At 40.4% G+C, this 12,779-nt stretch overlaps 2 protein-coding genes across 3 annotated transcripts; both read left to right on the top strand.

Moving 5' to 3' along the window:
* The first annotated feature begins 1,819 nt into the window (after nt 1–1,819).
* On the top strand, nt 1,820–4,438 carry LOC117385960 (RNA-binding protein 4.1-like). 2 transcript variants are annotated; one of them, XM_033983248.2, is made up of 3 exons: nt 1,820–1,911; nt 2,353–2,762; nt 3,085–4,438. In XM_033983248.2, exons 2-3 carry the CDS (start codon nt 2,357–2,359, stop codon nt 3,915–3,917), a joined length of 1,239 nt encoding a protein of 412 aa, XP_033839139.1. In that variant the 5' UTR covers nt 1,820–1,911; nt 2,353–2,356; the 3' UTR covers nt 3,918–4,438. The 2 variants fall into 2 exon arrangements, with proteins under 2 accessions (XP_033839139.1, XP_055084985.1); XM_055229010.1 differs by having other exon boundaries at nt 1,821–1,911; nt 2,834–3,228.
* Nucleotides 4,439–4,784: 346 nt separating this feature from the next.
* On the top strand, nt 4,785–12,511 carry sf1 (splicing factor 1). Its single transcript, XM_033983247.2, has 12 exons — nt 4,785–5,148; nt 6,112–6,240; nt 7,730–7,805; nt 9,501–9,653; nt 9,780–9,869; nt 9,949–10,132; nt 10,216–10,331; nt 10,395–10,502; nt 10,586–10,778; nt 10,855–11,068; nt 11,139–11,303; nt 11,489–12,511. Exons 1-12 carry the CDS (start codon nt 4,902–4,904, stop codon nt 11,815–11,817), a joined length of 2,004 nt encoding a protein of 667 aa, XP_033839138.1. The 5' UTR covers nt 4,785–4,901; the 3' UTR covers nt 11,818–12,511.
* Nucleotides 12,512–12,779: the final 268 nt, after the last annotated feature.

Genomic DNA, 12,779 nt, shown 5'->3' with positions numbered 1-12,779 from the left:
ACTCTGATTATATTATTATTTAATAAGTATTACTTAACATCCTATTTTAATATCAAAATGAATTTACTTGTCCACAGTCACATGACTTCCTGTCCTTATAAAATGGAAACCTCTGGTTTACTGCCATGGTGGCTTCATTTTTCTGGGATCCATTGATCATGGTTTTCTTCTCAGTTAAACAAACAGTTTAGCTGAACAAACTCTGAGTTGTCTAACTGTCCTCCAAACCTGTGTTCTGAAATAGGAAACTCTTTTACCTATGATTATGAGTCGAATTCAACTCAGGGTTAGTTTGGCCTGCTTTGTGAAGTAGGACCCAAGCATGGATCTGGACTAAATTCGATTTTATGCAAAAATAACTTTGTTAAAAAGGGTCAAAGTACAGCAGCGTAAAACTGCCAGTTCGTATTTAATAAAAATAGAAAGTATAACGTTTTAACATGACACTACCACATAATTACTTGATAATAACTCAAAATTATGTAATACTGTTTCAAAATTACGTGATAGTTTCACAAAATTATGTGATGGTTTCACATTAAAACGTGATACAAAATTATCATGAAATTACGTCATAAGAAATTATTATGAAATACCATATGTAAAACAAGGAAGTACGGCATCAGTGGAGGGTCTATCCACTTTTGCGTGTTTGTATAGCGAGATATAGTCTATGATACTGATGTAGCATGACTTTTCCCATCCGCAGTAGTAGTAGTAGTAGTAGTAGTAGTAGTAGTAGTAGTAGTTATACTACTGCCGTACAAACTGGCAGTTCTATGCTGCCTTATCAAAGTGATTCAACCGCGGTGATTCTCCATCAGCTGACTTTGGTCTACCAGTTATTTATTTGTCCTTATACTATTGTTGTGGTGTTTCCATCCTTCCTGTGTATAGTGTACACAGTACAAAATAAACTTCTTTACCATGTCAAGCCCTGTTCTATGATTGAATACAAGATGGAGATTGATTTGAATTACCACATCCTGTTAAGTTAGTGTAGTTAGTGCTCTAAAACATGGGTTAGGGTTCGTCGTGTGTCACTCTTTTCTTCAGACATTGGCAACAACAATATCAACCATTAAACTGATGGATGCCTTGGATAATGCAATGAACGAACGCATCACAAATACAAAGAAAAGAGAAGACCCTTGATACCCTTTGCTTCTTTGTATAGGGAGCCTGCATTTTACTCCATTCATATTAATTTACTCAATGTTATCCACAGTATGTTTGGCATGATAGGTTTCCTATGAATGTATCTCTACTCTATGTTGGATTGACTTGGTAGCTTGTTTTACTCATCTGATGACCCAAACAGAATATGTAGGTGAATTAGAATTTTTTTCAAGTTATCACAATTCCACATAGGCTATGTCATTTTCACTGTCAAGGGAAGTGTTTTGTAGATATCAGATGTACAAACATCACCATAGTGTCTTGAAGAGTTATTCCTTTTTTATTTGATGTGAAGAAACTACCCATTCTAAAATTATCTGTTGGTCTGGGTTCCATACTTGGGACATTCAATTTGTGTTTTTCCAAACATGTAGGCTTACTGTATTCTCCCAGAGAAAAAGAATACTGATAGACAACATTTTAAGTATTTCAAACAAGTGCTGTGGCAAAATACTTTGGCTGGGTAAAAAGAGAAAATTAAAAGTTTTAGACTTAGCACTTGCTAATTTAATGTATTTGTTTTTTGTTTTGTTTTTCTGTTTTGTTTTGTTATTTTTTTATGGTGTCAAATGATCGTAGACTAGTCTATGCAAATGACGTCCCTCCCCTCCAAAACGCTAAGCTTTCGACGTAAACGAACGTATTACGTATTGTTTGCCGCGCAGTACGCTATCCGATATAGCTGTCTTCAATCGCCTTTTCTTTCATCGAAATTCCTTGATTTATTGTGAGGTATATACTTATTCTTACATACTTAATTAGTTTATGGTGCAGTAATCTTTGGTGTTCACAAAGGGTTCCATTTTTGGTCTATGTTGTTAGTAATACGGCGCTGTCTACATTATTTAAATCCAAAGGCTAGTTAGCTGCAACGCGGTTAGCCTTTCGTGTTGTAGCTAGCTAGCTAGGTTGTATAGTTATTACTGGTTATTACAAAGAGCCGCTCTCATATAACTTTCATTCAGTTTATTTCATTGCCTCTTTACACGGTATAAGGTACTCCGTTCGCAAGGTAAATTTTCATAAAGTATCATTGCATTCTTAAACTTATTCAAAGTACATTATTCACTAAAAGTTACTTTTCAGCGTTATGCCTGCATTGCATTGTAAACCAGGATTATACTATTAAAACTGCATTTCTTTTGTTAATGTTAATTTGTTCTCCTTTTACAGCACAATGGTGAAAATATTCGTTGGAAATTTGGCAGCTGAAACCACATCAGATGAGCTTATGTCCCTGTTCTCTCAATATGGAAAGATTTCTGAATGTGACATTGTCAAGAATTTTGGCTTTGTGCACATGGATGACAAGGCTCAGGCTGAAGAAGCCATCCGAAACCTTCATCACTATGAGCTCAATGGGCAGCCTATGAATGTTGAAATGAGTCGTGGCAAGTTAAGAGGCTCCACCAAGCTCCATGTTGGCAATATAGCCTGCACTAACCAGGAACTAAGGGCCAAGTTTGAAGAGTTTGGGCCTGTCTTGGAGTGTGACATAGTAAAAAACTATGCCTTTGTTCACATGGAGAGAATGGATGATGCGATGGAAGCCATTAATAAGTTAGACAACTCTGCTTTTAAAGGTGAACTTTGGGAAAAGGGGGTTAGAGAGTTTATTTAAACTATGTCCACAATGTGTTTAGATTTTTTCTAGACTCCCAGGTAGGTTTGAATATTATACAGGTAAGTAAAAGAACCATAACTCACCATAACTCTGGATCTTTTTTTCTGTGTTAAGACAAGAGCTGAGTAAAAAAATACATAAATAAATATCCCAAGGCTTATAGGCAGAGGTATTCAAAAGAAGAGGTCTTTTGGTGTTCAAAATGTCAGCATTTTCAAATAATGTACAAAAACATTCAGTGAATGCCGGTAAAAGTTCTTTCTGAATTTCTTCTTTTTAAGGCAAACTGATGAGCGTGAAGCTTTCGACTAGTCGGCTTCGTACTGCGCCGGGAATGGGAGACCGGGCGAGCTGTTACCGTTGCGGGGAGGAAGGCCACTGGTCCAAAGAATGTCCTCTTGACCAAAATGGCCACCCTCGAAACGGCTCGGGGCCGAGGGCCGACGGATTCGATGCTCCGAGATTTGCTGGGCGCGGTCGCAACAGGGGTTATAATCCGGGCTTCAGTGGTGAATCAGAGTTTGACGGTGGTTTTCCTCAGGTACCTAGTTCCCGGGGGCCCAGTTACAGGCGTGGTACGGGCTATGAAAGCTCAGAGAGGTACGGTCCTCCTCCGGCGTATGGTGGCGTGCCCGACCAGGACGTGGCTCGGATGTACAGCGCTGAGGCGGCATACAGAAGCAGCAGCTCGTTCTATGGCGCGGTTCCATCCTACCCGGTTCGACGGTCGGCTTATGAACGGGATTCGTACGGGGTCGTGGACTACTACGAGAGGTACAGGGCCGGTGGGTATGAAGGCAGTTATTTTGAGGAGCGTCGCTCAGTTACCCTGCCTGCTCCTCCACCATCTTCATCTTCGGGAATAATAAGGGAACGTCTGCCCCCTTCTAGTCATACTCCTCTTGACCCATACAGTATTCCTCCTATCCCCCCTCCTTCCGCCCCCGTCTCCTCCTACTTAACGCGTGAGCGCAGCCCAATTCGACGAGTTCCTGAGGCGGTCGGGTACTCATACGATCGTTCACATCTTTCCTCCACGCCCAATCTCCAAAGAAGTTCCACCTACGAGCACCCGCGGGATCCCGCTGCCGATCGAGCACGCTATGGTTACTAGTCCTAGTTCTTGTGAAGTGACTGACATTTAGGATATGTTTTTGTTGCAGCATCAGAAAGGTCAAGCCAACACTCCAAGCAAACAGATCATCTTCAATATCTTTAAAAACTGCACTTTTAGGCCATACTTATTTGAAAGCATTAGTAATATCACTTTATATTTTCATTCTAGCTCAAATGCTTACCTACCTTTTATTGTAGTATATTCCCATTTTAAAATTCTACTAATTGTGGAAGTGTAGAATATGGTATTTTTGGGGAAAAAAAGTGTTTGTTGAATCCAAGAGACATTCAGTTTGATATTTTTTCCCGATCATATTTGCTGCATGCTAATGAAGAATTCATAGCTGTTGTGTGCTCATAAATAGGTGTTGACCTAAGTCATGTAAAAGTTTCTACATATGTGACTTTGGAATTATGTATCACTTTCTGTTCCAACTGTTAAGCCTTTGGACTCAATATTATTTGTGGTGTTTAGATGTTAGATTCATTTTTTTAATTAAAATTCTTTTATTAACATTCTGTCCTTGTTTTTAATGTTTCGTTTTTAAAATGCTCAGTTTACACCATTTATAAACCAGGCAAATTTGAAGTAGTTTGGAGCTGAGTTTTATACACATGATTAAAATTTTAGAAGTAAATATGGATTGGAATCAGAACTAACGTAGAGTAAAGGGAGAGAGACCTGGTGGATTTTGTAATAGATTCATGGGGGAGCTCTATGGAAGATTCACGACAGTTTTTTGGAGTTTACGATAGAAGGTGTTTCTACCAATCCAAATTCAAAGAGGAAAGTGAGAGCCAATAACATGAGGCGTGAGGGGAGGGTCTTCGCTGGAAGGACCTTTGTGGCTTTATGATGTACGTACGCCATTTTGATTACGATAGCACAAGGATCGGTAAACGGAGGGTGACTTATTATTGTTTTCATTGTATAGCTATAAATTGAAGTACATATAGAAAACGCTTTTTAGGAATACTAGAAATGGCCACTGGAGCAAATGCAACCCCATTGGGCAAGTTGCATCCTAGTATTGGCGCAAAAAGAGGATTTGATGCTGGGCCTGGAGCGGGCAATGGGCTAATGCCAACGCCAGGGCCTCCTGCATCTTTCCCGTCCATACCGGGCTTCCAGCCACCCATGCCAAATCAGCCCTTTCCGCAGTTTAACGCCGGTCCAGGCTTTTCTCAGCCACCACAAGGAGCTCCTGGTGGCGGCATGGCCAAACAAGGTAAGGTGTTAAAATAATGTTGAAAATATGCCTGTGCATCAGCGCCTTGTGTTGTAGCACTATCTGGCTAATGTAGCTCAGTGAGAAATGGAGGCCCTTACATCTTTGCGTGGTCACAAAATGGGGACAATCTCGTGCCTCGTGGAGGTTTTGCACTTTATTCCGTTGATGTATGAATGATGATCTATAAATGTAGGGTATTTTAAACTAGAGGATCTACGTTGGGGGATTAAAGGGACAATATGTAATTTAGTGGTTTGAATTCATGTGTGTTGTGGCCTCCTTTGAACCTCCTTGTAATTGTAAAGTAATTTCATCATGTATTGTGTTTGCTTGACTTATTGGATATTTAAGCCATCTCGCTCAACAAACTAACTATTAAGTTTTCTTTTCTGCATGTATGTATTTATTATTTCCCTTTAAAAATGATAAATGAATGCTTACAGAAGGTACTAATCCAAGACATTTCGCTGCTCATCCAAACTGCTTCTTCAAAACTGAAGAAGCAGCTTGGATGAGCAGCGAAATGTCTTCATTCCTACAACGTATTGTCCAGTTGACAGACTTAACTTTGGTTTTTACTATGGATCAGATCTGGACGACTGAGGGATTACACGGACATCTTCCCTGTAATAACTCAATTATACAACGTTGGTCGTTTTAGTGGAAGCAAATGGAATTTAATGGTATTAAATGCATTTTATCTAAGCTATATCTAGTTCAGTTTGTTGCCTTTTAACACAAAGTCTATATTGCCACATTTCTGCATGCCCTTATTTGTATTTGTATTTATTCATTGTGTTTTATGTTGCACTTTATCACCGAAGTAAGTTCCTAGTTTGTGAACTGTTCACTGATGATGGCAATAAAAGTCTTCTGATTCTGATTAAGTTGCAGTAGTAATATACTAAAATACATGGAAATGGATGTAATCTTGAAAGTTAAGTGTTTCTGTCTTTGTAGATTTTGGTCAAAAGAAGAGGAAGAGGAGCCGGTGGAGCAGTGAAACACCTGACCAGAAGACTATTATACCAGGCATGCCCACAGTTATCCCACCCGGACTCACGCGAGAGCAAGAGAGAGCTTACATAGGTAAAAAACAGTGCTTTCCTCTGTAACATAGATCTGTCTAATATTAATGTGATTGCACTCTTGATGTATCACAATAACAAGTTTACCCCCATGATGCACTTGAGGATAAATATGTTCTGTTTGCTAAATACCAACAGTTGGAGCTCTTTAAAGGCACTGACTTAAATCAAGATATGATTGAATTTAATTTAATGCTGTAGAATGTCTTATCATGTTCCAACTGTTGTTTGTATGCAGTCCTATTCAATGAGTGATTATCACATTCTAATGTAAAATGTAATAGAAAAAATGCAGTTTGTGATGTCACTGTGTTTTTAAAGTTTGCATACCATTGGGCACCATTAGCAACAAGAGTTTAAACAGATGCTTGCTGTTAATTGTCCTGAGCTGCAGGTCACTGCTCTCTGTCTTGCCTGAACCACCCACACATCATCAATATTGTTCCTTTGCATGGAGGACTTATCCATTATGTCCTAACATGCTGAAGTCTGTCTGTTTTTATTATTGGGCTAAGTGTGAGCAATGCTGCTTCAATGGCATCCATCCTTCACTGAGGTCCTTGTGTTCATTCAAACTTTAGAGTTTGGACACTGAATTAAAAATATACATCAGACAATTAAAAAAAATGTATATCTGTTACATTTTTTTAAATTAATGCAGTTATTTAAAACAGCAAATGCCTTTCAGCAGCAGTGTAACACTGCCATGCTGCCTTCTCAGGCCCACACAGTGGTGTTAGACTAGATAAGTCCTTTAGTCAATAACTTGCTTTGTTATTGATGTTGTTTTCATAGTAATGGTTGTCCTTTCATGGTATGTAAACCTTCATTTGTACCTACTACACTGTCACTGTTGTTCCTTTACTCATTTTTAGATCCCCTAAAATTCTGAGGAAACCTTTTTAAGGTGATTTCTGTCAAGCACAGTTCACAGGGCGTGTTTTCATCACTAATAATTTTATTACACCAAGCTAATTTCAAAATCCATGATGTGCATGGGATGACTGATACCCTAATTTTTTTGTCATTGCTTTTTAGAATTTGAATGGTTTCTGACACTGCACTCCTCACTGTTACATCTGTGGAGTGCAGCAAGAGACTGCTATCATCTGCTTTATTCTTATATAAAATCAGTCAGTAATTTGACCGAGCATTTCCTTGACTTAAACTGGAGACTGATGTCTCCTGGCTCATTTGGCAGGTCATTCTAGGATTCACGGTCTTATCACTGAATGATATTCTATGTTAGGGCCACAGGTGAGCTTAGTCTGTACATGCTAATGTTTAGACTCTATTGCATTAGAATTATAATTCTATATAATTGATCAGGATGTCAATCTGTTGTTGTACTTAACTGACTTACCATTTGTCTTGATCTGAGTTATGACTGAGACTGTGCTCATGTACAGAGCGTTGTCTCTCTGATGTTGCTGTGGTAACCACATTTCTCTCCGTCCTTGTTTTTTCTTTCCTAACCTGAATTCTTCCAGTCCAACTGCAGATTGAAGACCTGACTCGTAAACTGCGTACAGGAGACCTGGGAATCCCTGTTAACCCTGAGGACAGGTCGGAAAAAGATTAAACCACAAACAGTAACACTTTCTCTATCCTCTTGACTTTTTGGAAAAAGCAGTTTACAGTTTATTTGTACATTTCTAATGCTATGTTAGTGTTAGATGTTAGCTGTAGGAATTGTTGTGTTTAGTGTATGATATAGAATGGTTAAAACAAGTAGAATATAGAAACCTTTATAAGAAACACTATTTTTAAGCCGGACATTTATTCTCCTGTTTATACCAGACACTCCTGAAGGCTTGACAAAAAAGAGATCTGTATTGATAACTATTGTTCTAATCAGTGTCTTTATGACTGTGTCTGCTAGAAGCAGGAGATGTAGTTTGATCACAGCACCTAATAATGTGGTGTTGGTCAGATACACCCCAGCACATGTAAGGCTACTGCACTAACTTTTATACAAAACGTTTTATTTATTTTTACAAATTAGCTAAGTGTTTTAATCTCTCTTAAGCTGCAGTTACTTTAGGAAGTTCACCACAAACTGCTTGCAAACGTTATTACTGTATTTAGAATTATTTTTGAACATTATCAATTGACTATTAAGTTTCTACCTTCTTCACTCAAGCCTACGCCATAAAGTCATAAATCACAATGAGGTTGTACTGTGCCCCTGTCTACTGACCAATGTTTGGACTCAATGTTTAAGAGCATTACTATATACTCAATTTAGGGCTGTCGTGGTCTAAATAAATATATGCACAATTCTAAGGCATTTTCCATGGCTTCAAGCACTCTCATCCAGGAGAAAGGGGCTCTTCAGTTGTCCATTGGGTTTGTTGGACATCAGAAGAAAACAGCCTGGAAATCCATGGCCAGCTCATAACCTAGTCACTAAAAGGATCTGTTCCAGCAGGAAGTGGGTCCCTGAAGAGTGTTTGAAGTTGACCCTGTTAGCTAGCGTCCCGGTCGTATGCACACTGTTCAGCTTTTCATCATAATCAGATATTTTCACAGCAACCGTTAGACTGATTGCAGCTGCAGCATTGGTAGTCACTACCCAGTCTAAATGTGACCTTAACTACTGGGGGTGTTTCAGGTTGCCTCCGCTGGAAGAGAAACAGCAAAGATCTTTTTTCTTAACATTTGCAAACGTGTGAGCTCTCTAATGGGAGAGCTTAAGAAAAGGTGGATCTAATCATAATTCCTTTTCTCTAACCCAAATTAGCCCTCGTCAACCTAACCCTTTTTCACGTACAGAGCCTCTGTAACGCAACAACACAGGTTTTCAGCATCCAAGGAGAGGTCCGGACCTCTACCGCCACATCAGCATCAAGAAACGCTCAAAGCCGCCATTTCTGCTTAGGGTGCAAATTTTGCTTAATTTCTTTTTAATATATCCAACTTTTCCTCCTGCAGGCCAGTAATCCTGTATGCAGGTTTAGTATTGGCCAAGTTATTTGTTGATTACAGACTAAATTCCAACTATTACCCCCTTTCTACAATTAATAGAGAGAAAAGTGCTTTAGCTCATAATAAATCAGTGCTTAACTCCAATATTGCCTACTTGTTCTTGCACTGACTCCTATAGTAACCCTCTGACGTAAAGATGACAGTACAGATGAAACATTTTCAATAATTGAGGCCTAGCTAGTTAGCTACTAGGATTTTCTGATATGATGTCACTATTCCACTTCTCTCTGGTGTTGATAAAACCTGCCTTGTGTTTTTGTCTGCACCATTCAGGTCGCCCTCTCCTGAGCCGATCTACAACAGCGAGGGCAAGAGGCTAAACACCCGAGAATATCGGACACGCAAGAAGATCGAAGAGGAGCGCCACTCCCTCATCACTGAAATGCTGGCTCTGAACCCCGAATTCAAACCACCTGCTGATTATAAGTATGATTGCATTTCATATGCATGTTTTCACTCTTTTAAAAAAAGTTATTAGAAACAAAATTATATGAACAAATTTCTGATCCCTATTTTTCTTTGTTGCCATTATTTTTGTTGTTTGTATTCCAGACCTCCTGCCACCAGAGTCAGTGACAAAGTTATGATTCCTCAAGATGAATACCCTGAAATCAACTTTGTAGGCTTGCTAATTGGCCCACGGTGAGTTAACGGTGAATGACCCCCATAATAACGAAAAAAGAGAATTGAGTCAAATTTACCTCTTAAACTTTTTTAACAGAGGTAACACACTAAAAAACATTGAGAAGGAGTGTTGTGCCAAGATTATGATCCGTGGGAAAGGCTCTGTTAAGGAGGGGAAGGTTGGCAGAAAAGACGGGCAGATGTTGCCAGGGGAAGATGAGCCTCTTCATGCTCTGGTCACTGCCAACACCATGGAGAATGTCAAGAAGGCAGTAGAGCAGGTGAACTTTTCTCCTTTTTTATTCCATGTGCTTATCATGCCCATACAGTCCCTTAAAATGATTAATGCTTTTTGATTTGGCAGATCCGCAACATTCTCAAACAAGGCATTGAAACTCCAGAAGATCAGAATGATCTGCGGAAGATGCAGCTGAGAGAGCTAGCCAGACTCAATGGTACATTGAGAGAAGATGACAACAGGTTAGTCTTCCATATTCACTTAAACCTTAACTGTCAATCAAATGGTATGATATTTTTCTCTAGGATTCTGCGCCCATGGCAGAATGCAGAGCCCCGTAGCATCACAAATACTACCTTGTGTACCAAATGTGGTGGAGCAGGCCACATCTCCTCTGACTGCAAATACTCCAGGTACTGAGCGCTGGCATAAAGAATAGTACTTTGAGCTTACTGGACACTACTTAAGGTGTAATGTCTGCTTCTGTTCTGTCCAGCACTTTTGCTGCTCACAGGGCCACTGGAGGAGAGCCACCTCAGTCTGCCCAAGACAAAGCTCGTATGGATAAAGAATACCTGTCCCTAATGGCTGAGCTGGGAGAAGCTCCTGTCCCCTCATCTGGAGGACACACCAGTCCCCCAGGGGGCGCACCTCGGCCTACAGGACCCAATAGCAATCAGGCTCCTCCTGTAAACCTTTGTATTTTTGTGCAACAGTGTTCCACTTGTATGTGCACATCATTAAGACTTGTGTGTGCTTCTGTAGAACCGGCCTCCATGGATGAACTCTGGACCAGGAGAGAACAGAAACTTCCATGGCATGCCTGGGGGACCTGGTGGACCACACAACTTTCCTCCTCCCATGTCCAACATGGGAGGTCCTCCTATGCCTCCAAATCCCAATGGAATGCCTCCTCCCTGGATGCAGCCCCCTCCTCCCCCAATGGGCCATGGTCCAGGACCTCATGGACATCCCATGGGTGAGTGAATTTTTACAGTTTTTGTTTTAAAAAAAATAAAGGTGCATAACTTAAATCCATCTCTTTTTAGGTTTACTTCCGCCACCCATGGGCATGATGCCACCTCCACCTCCACCCCCTGGTAATCAGCCACCTCCTCCCCCATCAGGACCTCTTCCACCATGGCAGCAGCAAGCTCCGCCCCCACCTCCTACCAGCAGCATGGCTACCAGCACACCAATGCCCTGGCAACAGAGTGAGTGCATTAAACTATGTGATAAAGCATATCACCCTCATTTACAACAGCCTTACCACTAAGTAGCCATAATGGTGAATATAGGCACAATATGTATTTAGTCAAGCATGAATGATCTCATGTGAAATCAACAAGATCATAAACATGATTATTTCTAAGGCATTAACCTGTGTTTGGAACATTAGATACCACCACTACGTCCAGCCCTGGCACAGGCAGTCTACCACCCTGGCAACAACCCCAGCAACCTGCTGCCTCTGGAGCCCAGCCTCCACCTCCCATGGGAAGTAGCTCCATGGTCCCACCCCCTCCTGGAGTCCAGCCTCCACTGCCCCCAGGTGCACCACCTCCTCCCCCTCCACCTCCTCCTGGCTCTTCTGGCATGATGTATGCCCCTCCACCACCGCCTCCACCCATGGACCCTAACTTTGTCACAATGATGGGGATGGGTGTACCGGGCATGCCCCCATTTGGTATGCCCCCTGCACCACCTCCACCCCCACCCCAGAGTTAAGCCTGCCACTGTTAAGTCATTCAACTGCACCATGTTGTTCAGCAGTTCCTCAATAGACTGTGATTGAAGAGCTTTGTATCTGCTCACACCATCATTAACAGTGCTTTATTTTTATTCAACTTTAATATTGTGAATACGTATCATATTGATGTAGATACAAATCCAGCAGGCCTTGAATACATGTTCTGTAATGCTAACGCGCTGAACTTTTGCAATGTAATTATCCACATTGATTGGATTCACTTATAATCTGAAAGAGCATGCATGAGGAACGCCTGTCATAACTGTGTTCCCTTCATTGTTGGCTTTGATTTGACTAAAATTAATATTTTTGTAAACAATGTGAATTGTACTTAAGTTCTGTTCTATCGAAAAACTCTTCAGTAGTAATGTCTTGTTTTTCAAAAAGCTTGCATTGGTTTTTAATGTTTTGTTGTTTTTGACTATTGCAGCAAGTGTGAAAGTGATAATTGGTTATACACATATGTAAGCCCAGGCTCCAGCGCTACAGAAACAATATTTGACTTTTTCTGTATTTCCCTCAACAGAATTTTGAGGAGCTGTATGCTGTGTCAATGTAGCTTCTCTAAAGACTATAAAATGTTTTACTCATGTTACTACACATGGTCTTTACTATGAGGCTGTAAATTAGTAGCTGATCTTGCTTGGTTAGTATTAAATGATTCAATTCAAATTATGTTGAACTGTTTGTCTTTATTGACCTTACTAATGGGGGCGCACTGCAGGTTTCAACCATTGACTATCAAGGTTTCAACTTGATTTGGACAAAGTGTTCCTAGCAGTATACTGTATGTGGAGCGACAACAAATACCTTTTGATTAAAAGAAGCAATTATATACGTTACGTTAGCAACATTTTTGATCTCGCTGTCCGATTAACTGAATGACATCCCAGCCTGAAAGAGTAATGTTTGCTAAAACATGACTGCATACATGAACCGC

The sequence above is a fragment of the Periophthalmus magnuspinnatus genome, chromosome 18 (genome assembly GCF_009829125.3).
Source record: "Periophthalmus magnuspinnatus isolate fPerMag1 chromosome 18, fPerMag1.2.pri, whole genome shotgun sequence".
Classification (NCBI taxonomy): domain Eukaryota; kingdom Metazoa; phylum Chordata; class Actinopteri; order Gobiiformes; family Gobiidae; genus Periophthalmus; species Periophthalmus magnuspinnatus.
Note: the sequence above shows the minus strand (reverse complement) of the source record. Positions and strands in the feature narration are given on the sequence as shown.